The sequence below is a fragment of the Macaca mulatta genome, chromosome 6, assembly GCF_049350105.2.
Source record: "Macaca mulatta isolate MMU2019108-1 chromosome 6, T2T-MMU8v2.0, whole genome shotgun sequence".
Lineage (NCBI taxonomy): Eukaryota > Metazoa > Chordata > Mammalia > Primates > Cercopithecidae > Macaca > Macaca mulatta.
Genome location: NC_133411.1, coordinates 111,909,380 through 111,929,979, shown reverse-complemented (window position 1 = coordinate 111,929,979; position 20,600 = coordinate 111,909,380). Strand labels below are relative to the sequence as shown.

At 34.4% G+C, this 20,600-nt stretch overlaps 1 protein-coding gene across 2 annotated transcripts in view; it reads right to left on the bottom strand.

Moving 5' to 3' along the window:
- Window positions 1-20,600, bottom strand: part of PPIP5K2 (diphosphoinositol pentakisphosphate kinase 2) — a 77,496-nt gene that overhangs the window by 50,172 nt on the left and 6,724 nt on the right. For both annotated transcript variants that reach the window (XM_015140511.3, XM_078005090.1), the window contains 7 exons: window positions 17,646-17,841; window positions 14,489-14,579; window positions 13,162-13,247; window positions 6,322-6,476; window positions 4,964-5,065; window positions 3,687-3,848; window positions 1,576-1,697 (listed from right to left, as the gene is read on the bottom strand). In XM_015140511.3, coding sequence (XP_014995997.1) covers window positions 1,576-1,697; window positions 3,687-3,848; window positions 4,964-5,065; window positions 6,322-6,476; window positions 13,162-13,247; window positions 14,489-14,579; window positions 17,646-17,841 — 914 coding nt within the window. The remainder of the gene's footprint in view (window positions 1-1,575; window positions 1,698-3,686; window positions 3,849-4,963; window positions 5,066-6,321; window positions 6,477-13,161; window positions 13,248-14,488; window positions 14,580-17,645; window positions 17,842-20,600) is intronic.

Below are 20,600 nucleotides of genomic sequence, written 5' to 3'. Positions count from 1 at the left end.
ATACTTAAAATTAGTACATTTTAAGACAAAACTGGCCGGGCGCGGTGGCTCACGCCTGTAATCCCAGCACTTTGGGAGGCCGAGACGGGCGGATCACGAGGTCAGGAGATCGAGACCATCCTGGCTAACACGGTGAAACCCCGTCTCTACTAAAAAATACAAAAAACTAGCCGGGCGAGGCGGCGGGCGCCTGTAGTCCCAGCTACTCGGGAGGCTGAGGCAGGAGAATGGCGTGAACCCGGGAGACGGAGCTTGCAGTGAGCCGAGATCCGGCCACTGCACCCCAGCCTGGGTGACAGAGCGAGACTCCGTCTCAAAAAAAAAAAAAAAAAAAAAAAAAAAGACAAAACTGGGTACTTAACGATAATGAGAGAGAATCGTAAGACTTAAAATATCTAGTGATTACATCACATAAAAAATAACCCACAGAATCAAATTCTGATCAAGAAAAAATAAAAATCAGCAGTTCTAAATTGATGTATTAGACACATCAATGGGATTTCACAAATTTGAGATTATTTGCTTTAGTTTTAAAATATCAATCAGCATTGGATTCAAATAAATCACTACAATTACATCATATCTAATTACATACATTCTGAAATTCAAGATTGTCTCTTCTGTGTGGCTACTGATAAGTTCTTATCAGTTTATTGAACACCTAAAATGCTACTATAAATATTGTGTTCATCTTAACAAATCACTACTATACCAATAAGGTTAAAAATGGAAAAATGTTTACTTTTTGGTTTTGTTTAAATTTAGCATTTATTTATGCTAAAATTTAGTAAACTCTCCCTAACATCACTTTAAGGGTAAGTTTGTAAATCTTTGAAACATACTATGGGTTAAATGTTCTTAATCTGAAAATCTGAAATCCAAAACACTTCTGGTCCCAAGCATTGTGGATAAGGGATACTTAACCAGTAAAAAAGCTGGCTCCAATTATTGAACATTTTTTAATGTAAGTTTCCTATGGATTTGTCATATATACCTGGAAATGTCTTAAAAATAGTTATTGCCTTGCTAGTCTTCTGAATCAAAGTATAAAGAAAACAGGTTGAAGAATATAAAAACGGCATTTCTACCTACAATATTTTTTTTACATTCACTTGACAATCTTATGAAAATATCAAGTAACATATGCTTGTAGAACGAATTGTCATGCAAAAGAGTCATGAATTCTAAATATTTCTATTTTACTCTGTTTATTTATTTCATGAATGCTAATTTTGTCCATTAAGTGGAAGAAAACCTTTTCCACTGTAGTTACATGGCAAAAATTTGAGGAATAATGTATTCTAACAAATAAACTTTTGACTAATAATCAACATGTTATAGTATTTGTAAACGTATGAAGTTAAAGGTTTTCATCTATACTGATCATAAATTAATCTGTCTTTGATAAGCCAAAGTATAATTCAGGATCTGGCATAGTCTTCGGGGGTATCATTTTATGAACACTGATCTTTACTCTAGAAGGCTTAAAAAAACCTGACCATTTAATGTTAACAGTTATTTGGTTTCTGAAAAACTAGTATATGAAGGTAAAAAGAAAATTTTAAAAATTCTTACCCAAGTATTTTTGCACAGTCATCATAATACTTCATGGAATTTTTCACAAAACTGAAGCCATTGACATCACAGACATAGGACTGTCCATTGGCCCGTAACAAATCAAAGCCACAAACTGTTTGCTATTTAAAATAAGTTATAAACTTTAAGGTTTAATTTAAATTATTAAGATTCACAGTTTTCTAGTCGTATCAGAACATATCAAATTTTATAAATGCTTAAAAGTATATTACTATATATTGGTTTACTTCACAATAAGAAATGAAAGAAATTATTTATTTGTAACTTGAGTACTCTGAAAATACATTATAGAGGCTATATGATTATTTAAGTCTTTTATCATAAAGTAGATGTAGAACAATAATGCATAAGCGGCTAGAGAGGCCCCCAAATAATATATTCTATCACAAAGTTCTACAATTAACATCTAATTTAAAAACAAAAGCAAAATTATTAAAGGATCTGAAAAAAACAAAAAACAATAAACTTGGCAATAGCAGAAATTACATCATGTTAATCAAAAAAAAAAAAGAGGGAGGGCGGATATGGAGAACAGTTTTGAGGACATATTCCAGAGGAAATCCTGTGATCTGTTTTGTTTGGTTTTGAGAGGTAGTGTCACTCTGTCACCCAGGATGGAGTGCAGTGGCACAATCTTGGCTCACTGCAACCTCCACTTCCCAGGTTCAAGGAATTCTTGTGCCTCAGCCACCCAAGTAGCTAGGACTACAGGCGTGTGCCACCACACCAGGCTAATTTTTGTGTTTTTTAGTAGGGACAGGGTTTTGCTATGTGAGCCAGGTGAGTCTGGGGTTCCTGGCCTCAAGTAATCCACCTACTTCAGCAACCCCAAAGTGCTGGGATTACGGGTGTGAGGCACCACACCCAGTCAAAATCCTGTGATCTTTTAAACCCCCAATACCACATATTCGTGAACACCTGTAATAAACTTACTTTATTTGGGAGAAGAAAATGGCCAAAAGGCATGAATTTGCCACTCAGGCTCTAAGAACTTTCTGATCTAACATTTGATGTTCAGTCATCAGGTATTAGTAGAATGTGATTTTTTTGTCACAGCTTTCAGAATCCTGGCATAATAAAAGGATTTCTATAAAGCTATTAAAACTTATTTACAGGCTAACATTCCTTCCATGAAAGACACTTCAAATTATTAAGGCACAAAGTAATTCTTTATTGTTTAATAGCCAGTAATATATACTAGCCGTTAAGTTATAGATCCAAGGCAAGATTTCAAAAAGGTAAAATTTTTATCCTTCATTAAATGAAGGTTGTACTATTTCTATTTAAATCTTTACTATATAGTAGTTAGGAAGAAACCTAACAATATAGATTGAGAGAATTAGTCAAATGTCAAAAGTCAAAAAGTTTTTTTTAAGAAATGTTTTTGGCTGGGTGCAGTGGCTCACACCTGTAATTCCAGCACTTTGGGAAGCCGAGGTGGGCGGATCACGAGGTCAGGAGTTTGAGATTAGCCTGGCCAACATGGCGAAACCCCCTCTCTACTGAAAATACAAAAATTAGCCGGGTGTGGTGGTGGGTGCCTGTAATCCCAGCTACTCTGGAGGCTGAAGCAGGAGAATAGTTTGAACCCGGTCGTGCCACTGCACTCCAGCCGGGGCGACAGCAAGACTCTTGTCTCAAAAAAAACAAAAACAAAAACAAAAAACAGAAAGTTATGTTTTTATATTGTTTTCATGAACATCTTTTATCATATATTAGGCCAAAGAATCAATCGCCAGGGCTAGACCACTGAGAACTGTTTTCATTTAACAAAAAAACTTACCAATTATATGAAAGTAACACTTAAAGCCAGTTTCAAAAAGTACACTAGACAATAACCCTAAAACACTGATTAGTTGAGTCATTTCTGTAATTTTAATTTCTGAATAAACTGACCAGGTTTTCTTTTATATTATGCAAAAGAATATACTGGCACTACAAGAATCCCTTGAAAAATACATGAACCATTCAGATGTATTAATTACTTTCTCAGTTTACTTCTCCAATTATAAGCACCAATAATGTCTTAGTCAAAAAAGAAAATTAGAATTTACCTTTATAAGGATCTATAGATTTGTATAACATCTTACCTTAAAAGCAAGGCATACTTTCCAAGCAATTAATTTCTCTCGTGCATTGAGAATAACAGGATATCTTACTTCTTTTCCTTCACTGTCTCGTTCCACCTTGCCATCAAGTGCTGGAGATTTTCGAGCTTCAGCATGGGCATAATCTGGACCCACTGTATAAACCTTTCAAAAATGTTAAATAAATGTATAAATACATATGTGTGTGTATGTGTGTGTGTGTAACCAGCAGACAACAAATCCAGTGAAAATCAATAACTAAAAACTAGTTCTGAATCCAGGCAATAATAGACACATCTTTTTATTTTACATGCCCAAATTTTCAGTTCATTGGGAAAGGTTGTAAGTAATCATTATATGGCAAAATTGGTAGAGTGAAGTTTCATTCTCTATAGAGAACTATTATACTGAGTATTATGAGGGAATACTAGGATGTATACAATGTGATTGCTGTCTTCAAATTGTTTTAGTTTAACAAATGAGAGATGCAAATAACTATTATAGGGGAAAAAAAATCCCAAAAGAAAATCTTTAAAAGGGTGAGGGTATGAATCTGAGTGCAGATAAGAGAAGAAAAGTTAAAGAAAGAGGCAAGAACAGCATGATGTATTCAGGTATTGGCAAGTTATCTGATGTAGTTTATACTGTAAGAAATGAGGTTTATAAGACAAACAGAGGACACTGAAATATCTTGTATGGCAGGATTGTGAATCTGGTTATTATCCTGTGGTCAATAAGGATCCACTAGAGAACTTTTAAGGATTCATACTCAGATTTATACTTTAGAAAACATTCCGGTTAGAGAAAGAATGGCTGAAGGTAAAGCAATTAAGACCTTATTTGTCACCAACTAAAATGACAGATATGTTTTATATCACATCACAGTTGTCACAGATCTCAAAACCTCACTTACACTAATCACTGCTTGGAAACTGTGATGGTTATTAGACCTTTATCCCTGGTATCTTATTATTTAATGCCCCTTTAAAGACTTATTATGTGTAACACAAAGTTGGTTTTTAAATATTTTATTATATTTTAATAAAATTTGTCTCCATCATAATCTTACATGTTTAAAGCATTTAAAAACACTACTCTTAAAAAAGAGTCCATAGGCTTAAGACTGCTAAAGATGTTGATGGTACAAAACATGAGGAATCCCTAATCAAAAAGAAAGAGATCCTGAATAAAGGTTAGATACAGTTAAAGATTAACTTCTTTTTCTGATATCATTGGTAAACTTGAAATATAAAACTAAAATCTATTTTAATCAATCCTACCTTAACATCAGTACCATCTGTGGGCATAAACTCTTCATATATATATGAGCCTGTTTTTCGTACATTGCTTTCTGGAGAATAAACACTACTTCTACTGCCAATCTGAAAACAAAAGATGTCCATCGATATAAAAAAGCAAATTATTTCCCTCATTTTTATGATAAAATGACAAATAGTTTATTAACCACCTATTTCCATCTTAGACATTTTCAAATACATTTTTAATCCACAAATAATTAACAAAACTTACTACATACTTGGCACTATAGTAGTCTCTATTGTTACCATAACTTACATATTAAAGAGTATAGAAATACAATGAACAGTAAGAGTTATATTCCTAAGATTCATCCAGGTTGCTGCATGTAAGCTTGTTCATTTTTACTACTCTAGAATTTTCCACTGTATAAATACACCAGAATTTATCCATTCTCCTATCAATGTATGTTTAGGTTGTTTCCCAAGCTTTGGTGATTACAACGTTGCTTTCAACGTTCTTATGTGTCGCAACAGCAAACTTGTATGAGTGTTCCTAAGGTATATAATAAAAGTGGAACTGCTCGGTGATAGAATGTGCTCATATTCAACTTGTGAAGATAATGAAAAATCTTTCTCAACTATTTTAACAATGTAGGGTCTCATCAGCAATGTGTAAGTTTTCACTGTTCTACATCCTTGTTTACACTTGTTACTGTTAGGCTTCTTAATACCTGCTACTTTAATGGATGTTAAAATGGTATCTCACTGTGTTCTTAATTTGAATTTTCATCAATTTTTATACATGTATATGCATTTTACATTCTGATACATTGCTAAATTATGTTGTTAAGAGGCTACACTACTTCGTATTTCTGCCAACAATGTTTGCCCTTGTGCTTATTTCTCAACTAGTTCAATATTTTTTATCTTTGTCAATCCAAAAAGTAATACAATGTCATTATATCTAGATTTGATTTGCATTTATTTTATTATGAGTATAATTAAGTGTACTTTCAGGTATGTAAAGTTATCAGTGTTACTTTTTCTATGAGCTGTTATTTTTCTGGACCATTATTCTAAAAGACTGCTACAGCTTAAGTGAATTTCTAGTTTGACAGATACACAAAATGGGAGGGAAAGGAAAAGTCAAGTATCCTTCCTGGCATTCTGCAGGCAGAAATTCTGCTTAACAACATTAAATAACTAAAATGATGCCATGCCTTTCTAACAAAGTATATCAGTTTTATAAATTTACCTCTAAATGATACATTTTCAAGAGTTCAATATTTAACCATAATTAAATGCTTGATTGCTTTTAATAACACTTACACAACAATGTCTAAAGAAGAGTATTCACACAAAAGTTACAAACGTTTTACCTTTCTAAAGAGTCTTTGACTTCCACCACCAGCAGAAGTTGGGTAATAAATGTAAACATTGTGATCTTCTGCACTGACTGGCTTTTCTACAAATGGCTTTTGAAAAACTTCCCCATTTACTTCTACATGATCTTCCCCTTCAATCAGATTACATTCTATAAAACAAACATGATTGCAAGAAATATCACATATTCTTATTATATTATCAGGACACCACATTATTATCGAGGACTTTTTTTACTAAAAGACCGTAAAAGAAAAGTAAATTTGGATAATGTACTCACTTGATTTCAATCATACATGTTTATATAAATAACATATGTCAACGTTTATGATATATATGGCATTAAAAGCTATAGTTCTTCAAAATTTTACAGACTTACCATTTCACACTACCACACCACAGAATTCAAAGTTAGACGTGAAATTATTATATCAAGACTGAGAAGTAACTCAAGAATGTCACCATCTTCTGAAAACTGTGTGAGATTATTCGTATCACAGATATCGTAAAACATGAAGTTATTTAAGTTAGAAAGTAACTCATATGCAAAGTAAGCCAGCAATTCAATTAGAAAGTTAAATTTTTACCTCTAGACAAGAAAAGTTTCCTGCTTCAGACGATGATTACTTTATCTCTTTTTTAAATGTTATTTTTAACCATCATGGGTACATAGTAGTTGTATATATTTACGTGGTCCATATGAAATTCTGATACAGGCATACAATGGTCTAATAATCAAATTGGAATAGTTGGGGTATTCACCATCTCAAACATTTATCATTTCTTTGTGTTAGGAACATTCTAATTTCACTCTTAGTTATTTCAAAATATAAAATAAATTATTGTGAACTACAGTCACCCTATTATGCTACCAAATACTGGATCTTATTCATTCTATATAACTGCATTTTTATACTCACTAACCATCCTCACTTTATCCCCGTCATCCTTGCAACCCTTCCCTCCAGTAACAATTATTCTATGCTCAAGCTCTAAGAGTTCATCTTTTTTTTTTAAAGCTCCCACACGTGAAAACATGCAATATTTCTTTCTTGCCTGGCTTATTTTACTTAACATAAGACTTCCAGTTTCATCCATGTTGTTGCAAATGACAGGATTTCATTCTTTTTATGGCTGAATAGTATACCATTGTCTATAGGTACCACATTTTCTTTATCCATTAATGGACACTTAGGTTGTTTCTATACTGGCTATTCCAAGTGGTGCTGCAATACACATGAGTGCAAATATCTCTTCAATATACTGATTTCCTCTTTTTTTGGACATATACTCAGCAGTGAGATTGCAAGATCATATGGTAGCTCTATTTTTAGTTTTTTGAGGAACCTCCATTCTGTTCTCAATAGTGGCTTTACTAATTTATATTCCCACCAACAGTATTCCCTTTCTCCACATCCTCACAAACACTTCTTATTGCTTGTCTTCTTGATAAAAGCCATTTTAACTGGGATGAGTTGATATTTCATTATAGATTTGATGTGCATTTCTCTGATGATTGGTGACGTTGAGCATATTTTCATATACCTATTGGTCATTTGTATGTCTTCCTTTGAGAAAAATCTGTTCAAATCTTTGCCCATATTTTAATTAGATTGTTTTTTTCCTATAGAGCTGTTTGAGCTTCTTATATATTCTGGTTACTAGTCCCTTGTCAAATGGGTAGTTTACAAATATTTTCTCCCATTCTGTGGACTGTCTCTTCACTGTATTTCCTTTGCTGTGCAGAAGCTTTTAATGTTGATGTGATCCCATTAGCACATTTTTGCTTTGGTTGCCTGGGTTTCTGAGGTCTTACTCAAGAAACATTTGCCCAGACCAATATCCTGGAGTGTTTCTACAATGTTTTCTTCTAGTAGTTGCATATTTTCAGGTCTTAGATTTAAGTATTTAACCCATTTTGATTATGTATATAGAGAAAGATAGGGGCCTAATTTGATCCTGCATATAGATATCAAGTTTTCCCAACACTACTTACTGAAGAGACTGTCCCTTCCCCAGTGGACATTCTGGTCAACTTTGTTGAAAATGAGTTAATTGCAAATGTGTGTACTTTTTTCTGGATTCTGTATTCTGTTCCTTTGGTCTATGTTTCGATACCAGTACCATCCTGTTTTGGTTACTATAGCTTTGTAGTGTAACTTAAAAGTCAAATATTGTGATTCCTCCAGTTTTGTTGTTTTTGCTCAGGCTGGCTATGACTATTCTGAGTCTTTTGTGGTTCCATATAAATTTTAGTATTTTTTTTTTCTATTTCTGTGAAGAATGTCTTTAGTATTCTGACTGCATTGAATCTGTAGACAGCTTTGGGTAGTATGGCAATTCTTTCAATCTATGAAAATGGAGTATTTTTCCATTTTTTGGTGTGTTCTCTTCAATTTCTTTCATCAGCATTTTATGGTTTTCATTGTAGAAGAGATCTTTCATTTCTTTAAGTGAATTCCTAGGTATTTACTTTATTTGTAGCTATTGTAAATGGGATTACTTTTTTTTTGGTTTCTTTTTCAGATTGTTTGCTGTTCGCATATAGAAATGCTATGGATTTTTGTAAGTTGATATTGTATCCTGCAACTTTACTGAACTTGTTCTAATAGTTTTGTGGTAGAGACGCTAGGATTTTCTAACTATAAGATCATATCATCTATAAACAAGGATAATTTAACTCCTTTCTTTTCAATTTGGATGCCCTTTATTTCCTTCTCTTCCCTAATTTCTCTGGCTATAATTTCCAGTACTAAGTTGAATAAAAGAGATGAAAGTAGACATCTTTGTCTTGTTCCAAGTCTTAGAGGAAATATTTTTACCTTTTCCCTGTTCAGTATGATGTTAGCTGTGGGTTGGTCATATAGGCCTTTTATCATATAAAGGTAAGTTCATTCCATACCCAGTGTTTTGAGAGATTTTATCATGAAAGGATGTTTAATTTTATCAAATGCTTTTTCTCCATCAACTGAAATGATCATATGTAGACAGTATAGAGTTGGGTCTTATTTTTTAATCCATTTTGCAACTCTATGTCTTTTGATGCAAGAATTTAGCCCATTTACATTCATGTTATTATTGATAGGTAAAGACTTGCTTCTGCTATTTTGGTATTTGTTTTCTGAGGTTTTTATTTTTTTGTCCTCCCTTCCTTCCTTCCTGTATTCCTTTATGGGAAAGTGATTTTCTGCCTGGGCACGATGGCCCCCAGCACTTCGGGAGTCTGAGACAGGAGGACCACATGAGCCAAGGAGTTTTGAAACCAGCCTGGGCTACACAGTGAGACCCTGTCCCTACAAAAAATAATTACTTGGACATGGTGGCTTGTGCTTGTAGTCCCAGCTACTCAGGAAGCTGAAGTGGGAGAATCACCAGGGAGTTGAGGCTATAGTGAAAAGTGATCACGCCACTTCACTCCAACATGGTTGAAATGCCATTATGCCACTTCACTCCAACATGGGTGAAGAGCAAGACCCTGTCTCAAATACATATATATGTATGTAATTCTCTCCGGTAGTATGTTTTAATTTCTTTTTATTTTTTGTGTATCTGTTATAGGTTTTTGTTTTGTGATTACCATAAGGCTTACAAATAACATTTTATTAGCAATTATTTTAAATTGATGACAACTCTGATTACAAAGAAAAGAAAAAGAAAGAGAAAATTTTAAAAACTCTACATTTTAACTCCATTTCGCCCATCCATGTTTTGGCTTTTTGTTGTCTCTATTTTTATGTTTCTATACTCGTAAGAAGTTGTTGTAGTTATTATTTCTGACAGGTTTGCCTTTTAGTCTTCCTATGAAATATATAAGAGGTTTGTACACCACAATGACAGTGTTAGAATATTATGTACTTATCTGTGCACTTACTATTACCAATGAGTTTTACACATTAAGATGATTTCTTGAATTTTTTTTTTTTTTGAGATGGAGTCTTTCTCAGTCACCCAGGCTGGAGTGCAGTGGCACGATCTTGGCTCGCTGCAAGCTCCGCCTCCTGGGTTCACGCCATTCTCCTGCCTCAACCTCCTGAGTAGCTGGGACTACAGGCACCCGCCACCAAGCCCGGCTAATTTTTTTTGTATTTTTAGTAGAGACAGGGTCTCACCATGTTAGCCAGATGGTCTCGATCTCCTGACCTCGTGATCCACCAGCCTCAGCCTCCCAAAGTGCTGGGACAGGCGTGAGCCACTGTGCCTGGCCCAGATGATTTCTAATTGTTAATGTATTTTTCTATCAGATTGATGAACTCCTTTTAGCATTTCCTGTAAAACATTTCCTTAGAGACCCTGTAAGATCTTTTTCTTATCCTATCCTATAAGGATAGGAAATTCCAGGATATTGGTAATTCATGAATCCCTCAGCTTTTGTTTAGTAAAATCTATTATGTCTTCATGTTTGAAGGATAATTTTGCTGAATAGAATATTCTAAGTTCGAAGTTTTTTTTTTCCTTCAATACTTTGAATGCCATCACACTCTCTCCTAGCCTATAAGCTTTCTGCTTAGATGTCAGCTGCCAGCTGTATCAGAGCTTCTTTAAATGTTATATACATCTATTCTCTGGGTGTTTTAAGGATCTTTGTTTATCCTTGACCTTTCAGAGTTTGATTAATATATGTCTTATTTGAGTTAAATATTCATATTCTTCTATGACCTATGGATATTCATATCTTTCTTTAGGTTTGGAAAGTTGTTATTGTTTCTTTCAATAAACTTTCTACCATGATCTCTCTATGTTTTCTTTAAGAGCACTAATTATTGGATTTGTCCCTTTGAGGCTATTTTTAAGATATATATATATATATATACATATATATATATATATATATATATAAACATTTTCCCTTCCTCTTATTAACTACATAGGTCCCAAAGTTGTCAAAGAAAAATGAAGAAAGGAGTGGGCCAAAAAGATGAAAAGTGCTACCTGAGAAGTTTGTTCAGACTCCTCTGTCAGGTCTCTTTAGTCCTTAGGTGTGTTTCATTCTTTTCCTCTCTTTCTCCTCTGGCTATGTATTTTCACATAGCCGGTCTTCAAGCTCACTAATTCTTCTACTTGATCCACTTTGCTGTTGAGAGGCTTTGATGTATATTTCAGTTTGTCAACTGAATTTTTCAGTTCCAGAATTTTGGCTTGATGGTTTTGAATTATTTCAATCTCTTTGTTAATTTCTCATGATACAATTCTGATTCACTCTCCATGTTACCTTGCAGTTCTTGAGCTTCCTCAAGACAGCTATTTTGAATTCTCTGTCTGAAAGGTCACATATCTACATCACTCCAGGATTGGTAACTGGTACCTTATTTAGTTTGCTTGGTGAGGTCACATTTTTCTGGATGTTCTTGATGCTTGTAGACATTCACTGATGTCTCGGTATTTACAAGTTAGATATTTATTTCAGTCTTCACCCTTTGGGCTTCTTTGTGCCCATCCTTCTTGAGAAAGCTTTCCACATATTCAAAAAAGACATAAGTGTTACGATCGAAGCCTGAGGTCACTGTAGCTATATTAGCACTAGGGGGCGCCCTAAGCCCAGGAATGCTACAACTCTTGCCGACATGTTCACAGAGGCACCACCGTGGTAGACTAGTTTTTCGGTTCTTACGAAGGTGCTTTCTTGCATTGCTAGTTTATAATTTGGTGCTCCTGTGGGGAGTGGGACAATCACTGGAGGGTATATTCGGACATCTTGTTCTGCGCCCCCCTCTAGTTTTTAATAAAAGATGGTTTAAGGTATGATAAATTCATCAAAATTTCCACAATAGTAAGTGTGAACAGAATGTTAACTCTTAAGACAAACATATATCTTGCCTTCAGACTAAGTTAGGTATAGCTTCCATGCTATGTTTTAGATAACCAGAAAAAAAGGAGCAAACAGTGCTTTAAAATACTAATAAATACTTAGAAGTACTGTTGCCCCTTGTTATAAGCGGTGACTGGTTTCAGGAACCCCTTGATATACCAAAATCTTCACATACTCAAGTCCCAAAGTTGGCTCTGCAGAATCCATGTAAATGAAAAGTTGGCTATCAGTATATGTGGGACCCACGAATCCAGTATTTTCAATTCATGTTTATTCCGTGAATAAGCAGACTGGCAGAGTTCAAACCCATGCTGTTCCAGGGCCAACTGTATTTCCAAATTCTTGGCCAGTATTTAGTTTTTGGCATTGTAGCATGAAGTTTCTAATACTTAATTCAATAGTCATAGATAAATCACTTGTTCACCCTTAATCAATAAAAATTCACTCGTATGTAATTTCAAAATTCTAACCCATGGTTCTTAGAGAGATGTCAAAGGTAGGCCAAAGAAGAGAAGGATAAATAATTCCTAAATTATTAGTTAGCCTTTTAACTCAGTGTCACCTTTTAATTGAGTATGTTTGGCTGTTTAGATTTTTTTTTTTTTTTTTTTTTTTTTGAGACGGAGTCTCGCTCTGCCGCCCAGGCTGGAGCGCAGTGACGCAATCTAGGCTCACCGCAAGCTCCGCCTCCCGGGTTCACGCCATTCTCCTGCCTCAGCCTCCTAAGTAGCTGGGACCACAGGCGCCCGCCACCGCGCCCGGCTAATTTTTTTGTATTTTCAGTAGAGACAGGGTTTCACTGTGTTAGCCAGGATGGCCTCGATCTACTGACCTCGTGATCCTCCCGCCTCGGCCTCCCAAAGTGCTGGGATTACAGGTGTGAACCACTGCGCCCGGCCTAGATTATTTTTTAAAAATGGAATAGAACACTATGAATTCTTTAAATTCCTTCCAGTTAAGTATTGTAAGAATGTGGCCCAAAAGTATGTCAAGTGACAAAGAAAGCTAACCTAAAATCTCTTACTCTTACCTTTGGGATTATTTGGGTCACGGTTCAAAATTGCATAACGAGGAAGTAAAATACCTTCAGCTTGAAGAATACTATATACTTCTCTCCTGAAGAAAAAGGAAAACATCCTTATTGTTTTATTGCTCCATTTCACAATGAATATATTATTGTAGTTTTCTTAAAAGACACTACTGTTCTACAAATAAAAAGGGTATATATATCAACCCTTTTTATTTTTTAAATAAACAAATGTCATTTCAAATATTGAAAAAAGGTATTCTGAGGAAATATTCAGCAATAAGAACAAAAATTTATGCACAATTCTTTTCTAGCTTATTAGGATACTAATTATTAAAACTGAGAACATAAATGTATTTTAAAAATGGCTGAATAAAGTTGATATATCACAGTGATAGAGCATTACCTAAGCATTAAAAACCTTATGCTCAAATAGTATTTAATGACATGGAGAAATGTTCACAGTATACTAGAGAAAAGTGATTCTAATTTGGTAAAATGTGATTGTGTGTATGTATTGCTTTCTATAGAAAAAATATGATATAGTGACAAGATTAAATGGCTTTCAGTATGCTTTTACTTTTCAAACCTTTTAAAACATACATTTCTATAGCTATAGCTGTATATATATATAAATACATATGTATGAATTAATATGTAAATCTAGAGAAAATGTTTTAAATTTTAGATATTAATAATTGTTACTCTCTGGAAGAACAGAAAAAAATAGCAGAGTGAAAAAACCATAGGGTCTCATATTTACAAAGCATTTTCGTATATATAATCTCATATTGTAATGGTAACAATAGAAAATAGAATGCTGGTGAGATTATAATAGCTATAGGAGTGAAACATCGATTGAATGAAATACATAAATACACCCATATTTTATAATGTATTAGAAATCCATGCTTTTTACCTGTTCAATGAATGCTAAAATATATAGTATAATATTTTTCAAAATAGGTATACTTTACCATTTAAAAAATCTAGTTATAATGAGTAAAGTCCTAATTTCATCATCAGTCCCATGACAGAAAAAGTGCTCATAACTTTCAATGGTTTAGTAGGCTCTGGAAATTGTTAAACAATCTCGGTGAAGTCTGTCCTACTACTTGGGGAACTACTTGTGGCTTTGGCTAGATTAATCAATCTTCCTAATTATCAAGATTCCTCATCTGTAAAATTAGGTAATAAACAACTCTTTCTGAGTATTTTGAAAGTACAATGAATTAATAATGCAAAAACACCTGATGCCATGTCAGCATAGAGTAGGTACTAAATTAATGTTAATTTTCCTTCCCTTAATTCAGCCAACTTCACCACTCACCTATCTTGTATGAGATACTGCATATTCAAGTCATTGATTACAAATGGATTCCTGAGTTTTGCATAGGCAACCGCTTTGTCCAGTGGAAATCCTAAGAATACATATTATTAACATATTCTGTATAATCTCAAGATAAGCATCTATACTTTATTAATTTGAATTGATGCCACTTCCCATAAAAGATTAATTTCATTAACACATAACTGCCTTCTATAAAAGGTATGGAATAATATATACATAAACCTTGATTTAACTTATATATTAAATCTTATTTTTTCCTAATTGATTGTTAAGGCACAGCAAACCAGTGGTTATATAACCAAATTTGGAGCACTGACATGTGAGTCAAGGTCTGACTAGTCAGTCACCTGAAATAAGGTAAAATTCACCTCATACACCAAGAGAAATCTATATATAAATAGCATGGGTGTATCAGAATCACCTGGTGATTTTTAAAAAATATATTCAACATCTCTTCTTTTCTCTTAGATATTTTGATGCCTACACACATAAATTAGCCGATAACCAAAGAACGTATGTACCTTTAAAAACAGTGGGCCAGGAGTGGTGGTGCACGCCTGTAATCCCAGCACTTTGGGAGGCCAAGGCAGGTGGATCACCTGAGGTCAGGAGTTTGAGACCAGCCTGGCCAACATGGTGAAACCCCATCTCTACTAAAATTACAAAAAATTAGCCAGGTGTGGTGGCGTGCACCTGTAATCCCAGATACTTGGGAGGCTGAAGCAGGAGAATCACTCGAACCCAGGACACGGAGGTTGCGGTGAGTGGAGATTGCGCCCTTGTACTCCAGCCTGGGCAACAGAGCAAGGCTCTGTCTCAAAAAAAAAAAAAAAAGCTATACAAGCAAAAATTAATTCATATATGACATATATGCTCAAAATATATAAACAGAATCATGCTATTGCTCGGTCAACATTAAAATATTAGAAATTAACTCCCTAAAACTTTTAGACTGGTAAAAGTACTAATTACAATGAAAACAAATCAAATAGTAGATATAGTTAAGAACAGCTCCCCTCCCCCAAAATCTAAAAAAATCTTATGATTATATTTTATTCTCTATATTGGCACTAATGCCAGGTACAGTGGCTCTTGCCTCTCCCAGTACTTTGGGAGGCCGAGTTGGGAGGAGTGCTTGAGGCCAGGAATTCAACACCAGCCTGGGCAACATAGCAAGATCCCATTTCTACAAAAAATTCAAAAGAATCAGCTGAGGGTAGTGGCGCAACCTGTAGTTCTATCTATTCAGGAAGCTGAGGTGGGAGGATCACCTGAGCCCAAGAGTTTGAGATTACAGGGAGCTATGACTTTACCACTGTACTCCAGCCTGGTTGACAGAGCAAGACCCTGTCTCCAGGGGGAAAAAAAAATTGACAAAACGTCTCCAATTTTATCCATCAATACACATCATTAGTTGTATACCGTAACAGTTAAAGACATAAACCAGCATTCAAATCCTGGTTCCATCTTTCACTAGCTATGTGACCTTGGGCAAATTTATTTAACGTCTCTAAGCCTCTGGTACCAGCATAAAAGAGTATTATACCAGTCTTACCTAGTAGAGTTTTGAGGAATTAATAATAGTGTGGATATGAGGCACTAAGCACAGTACCTGACATAGTAAGGGCTCAATAAATGTTATTGTTATTATTCCTTAAGAGGCAATATTTTAATAAATATCTATGGAAAAGGATAAAAATCAGCAAGCATACATAACTTTAGTATTCAACTATATAATACTAAGTATACCTGTGAAGAGACTATATTTTACAGCACTACCAGGATAAAGAGAAAAAGTATTGAAACATGCTGAAAATAAAACAAAACAAAAAGCTGTGGCCAGTTAAACCAGATTTATTCCTAAACTCCTCTTAGTTTTCGAAATTTAAATACAGATACTTTATATCAAGAATCACTTAGCCACAAATTACAAATCCTGCAAGTTTTGTAAAGACTCTCAGAATTCATTGCTTGTAAAGATGTCTCGATGTCTATGATTTGAAGCCTCCTTATAGAATTTAGCAAATAGAAAACACCTACACCGTTTCCTGCTTTTGTTTTTGTTAAAGAGAAACTTTTTCCCTACCAAGAGATGGTATGTGGAATATGACATTAGCTATAGCACCTAGTTTTTACAGGCAAATATAGCATTAACAGGAAGAACCATCTGAGGGTAAGGGAAGAATGCTTTACTCTCAAGGAGGAAGAAATTTTAAGGTTCTCTAAAATAAGCAGCCTGAGTCTTTAAAGATCAGTGTCTTGACTTCTCTATGAAATAATGAACATCAATTTAGGCTATGGTAGCACAACCATGCTCCATCTTCTTCCTGCTGAAGTAAGACTTTAACATAGCTCAGGACAACATATTTTGGTAACAAGAGATGATTAAATATGAATACATTTACAACCGAGAGCACATCTTTTCAATTAATAGTTCTTAGTGGGAAATTCACTTAATTCACAGATTCTTAGGCTATGAATTTTCAGATGTACCCTCAGCAATAATTTGATTAGTGGACTTTACAATGACATAATACTTAAGCTGAATTGATATTTCAGTTTGATTAATAAAATATAGCAAGGAATATCTAAAAATCTCAAATTATTAAGTTCCTAAAAATGAAGTATGAATATGTATATGAAAAATGATAGATCTTGTTCTATACAGCATAGAAAGGGACTTAAAGTATTCAATAATTCAAGAACTTGTCCTAAGAAACTTACAGATGCAAACAAGAGCTCACACAACCTTATTTTTAATAGTGAAAACTGGAAACTGTCCAAATATTAGGATATTAGATAAATTTAAATATGTTATGGTATATCCACACAATGATATACTATGCCACTATTAAAAACCACATTATCTAAGAATGATATGGTGGGGGAAAAAAACTTCTTGATATAATAGTGAAAAAGGTTAAATATAAAATTATACATACACTATGACATTAAATTAAAAGAAAATACACAGAGAAGACATACACTGGAAAGAAATACATAAAAATGTTAATATCACCTGTCCATGAAAGTGTCTTAAAGTTTATTTTTGTTTTATCTCATAGTCTACAATTAATATGTATTAGTTTTATACTCAGAGAAGATAAAGGAGTTTCTCCCCCACTCCCCTTAATACCTTTAGAATGGAAAGAAATCAGACAATCACATAAAGGCCAGTTTTCCACTGGTTCATTCAAAATAACCTCCTCTTCAAATACTACTACTGTGATATATTTAAATAAGGAGATCCGTTCAAGAATTTCCTTCATTGGTTTGGATTTGGATTTCTTTGCCATGGAACATATTCCAACCACAATCTGCCTTTCTGGTGGCTAAAACAAAAATGAAACAAAAAATCGGGTTAACTTTACATGAACTCCAAAGTACAGCTATCTTCATTTGTTTTCCAAAAGTAGATAAGGCATGTGATCAATCAATAAAAGGGACACATTAACAAACAAAGGAATTTTAAAAAATTATATCATTGTTATAATAAACACTTAAAAAACAGTTTTCTACAAAGGTCTGGAAAAAAATTTAAAAACAAAAACACTTTCAGAACAAATATTGTTGCTATTTTCAATGAAATTTAAAAGTAAAAAAGTACCCCCTCTTTAACTACCTCTAGCATTTATTTATCCTCCTCATACCAGTAAAGTATAGTAACAGTCAAAACCCATCTACTCTATGTAGAAAGATAAAGAATTCTCTTGCCTAAAATAAGACATAGTCCTGACTACAAAGCTATACAGTATTAAACTATTATTGTAGTTTGCACTTGAATATTAGTTGGTCACCAATGACAACCTGGAAGAAAATTTTAAAGAAAGCCACACTGCCAACAGAGGTGTCAAGTCTCTTTGCCCCTCCTGTCTTCATAGTCAATACTCCTATTTATTGGGGTTACTGATCTCTGGCATCCTCGTAACAGCTCTAAGGCCACGAGTCAGTCTAAAACTTAAAAAGCAGGATATAGAAACTAATTTTGAGTAGCTCCTAGATTTATAAAATTACTCAAGATTCATTTGGTGATCTTTGCATTTAAGTGCTTGAGAGTTTTATCAAATATACAAAAGCTGTCTTCAGTTTCTCATTTCAATTCTTCTTTCTTCCATGATACTTTATATATTTCACACAACATTATAATCTAGGCTCGAAAGTGCTTTACTGGGCTTTTTCTTAATATATCTAAAAATAAAATTGGATAACATCAGAATTAATTAATTTTTTTTTTTTTTGAGACGAAGTCTCGCTCTGTCACCCAGGCTGGAGTACAGTGGCGTGATCTCAGCTCACTGCAACCTCCGCCTCCCAGGTTCAAGTAATTCGCCTGCCTCAGTCTCCCGAGTAGCTGGGACTACACGCGTGCACCGCCACACCTGGCTAATTTTTTTTCATATTTTTAGTAGATATGGGGTTTCATCGTGTTAGCCAGGATGGTCTCGATCTCCTGACCTTGTGATCCGCCTGCCTTGGCCTCCCAAAGTGCTGAGATTACAGGCATGAGCTACCACACCCAGCCTAAATTATTCTTTTTTTATGCCTAGAACAATATTTCTGTATGGTCTCCTCAAACTCATGAAATGTAGAGTTAAAATTGTATTACAGTTGACTGGTAAATCAAATAGATTATAAATGCTAACCTTCCTGGAACCTTCTGTATTTATCCCTCTGACCATCCACTTTTATATAAGACCTTATTCAATGCTTTCCTGATCAAAAGTTTTGATACAGTTCATTATAATGTTCCTAAGGTAGATTTCCCCAGACAAAAAATGTACTCTAACCTAACATTTCACATTGCTTTACAATTTTTTTAAATGCTAATATATTAAGTCTTATGTATTACAAATCTATTTAATGAATATCTGCTCAATGGCTAAGATGAATAGGAACCATTCAAGTTTAAAATGTATAACTAAACTTACATTCTTAAGACACAATAACAGAGGTTCTCTGTTAGGTAAAACCTTAAAATCATGAAGATAATTTTTTTTTTTTTGAGACGGAGTCTCGCTCTGTCGCCCAGGCTGAAGTGCAGTGGCCAGATCTCAGCTCACTGCAAGCTCCGCCTCCCGGGTTCACGCCATTCTCCTGCCTCAGCCTCCGGAGTAGCTGGGACTACAGGCGCCCGCCACCTCGCCCGGCTAGTTTTTTTTTTTGTATTTTTAGTAGAGACGGGGTTTCACCGTGTTAGCCAGGATGGTCTCGATCTCCTGACCTCGTGATCCACCCGTCTCGGCCTCCCAAAGTGCTGGGATTACAGGCTTGAGCCACCGCGCCCGGCCTCTGAAGATAATTTTTTAAACTGATCTGAGGTATTTTGTTAGGTTGAATGTCTAAAAAAACTATATTCACATCTTTGAAGTCTAAAAATGGGAGAGAAATCTTAAAAACAGAAGAATGATCTGGAATAAATCATTTTATAAATATAAAGCTATAGATCAAATAAACTAAATCAAGCTTCTGTAAAGTGATAATAGTGCACCATACGATGTGCTGAAGATTAGATATACAGACGTACCTGTACTCAAAGTACTTTGAGTCTAACAGGGAACACAGTAATAATAAAAAACATTGTGATACATGGAATAGAAGTACAGTTGGCCCTCCATATCTATGGGTTTCACATCCATGGATTCAATTAATCATGTATTGAAGATATTTGTGGGGGAAAAAGCATCTGTACCGAACATATACGGATGATATTTCTTATCATTATTCCCTAAGCGATACAGTATAACAACTATTTACATATTTATATTGTATTAAAGTAATTTAGAGATGATTTAAAACATGGGTAGATGCGGCTTACATGTAAATATCACACAATTTTATAAAAAGAGCTTCAGCATCGGCAGATTTTGGTAGCCACAGGGAGTTCTAGAACCAATCCCTCATGGATATTGAGGGACAACTGTATATACACCAATGTAAAGACACAGTAATGAGGAAGAAGTATTCCAATCTGTGATGAAAGAAAAAGCAAGGAGAGTGGAAAGAGTGAATGATGTGAAATCTGAGGAGGGTTTGGAAGAATGAAAAATAATTCACAAGGTATTCCAAAATAAGGTCATTTCAGAAAGGTGAA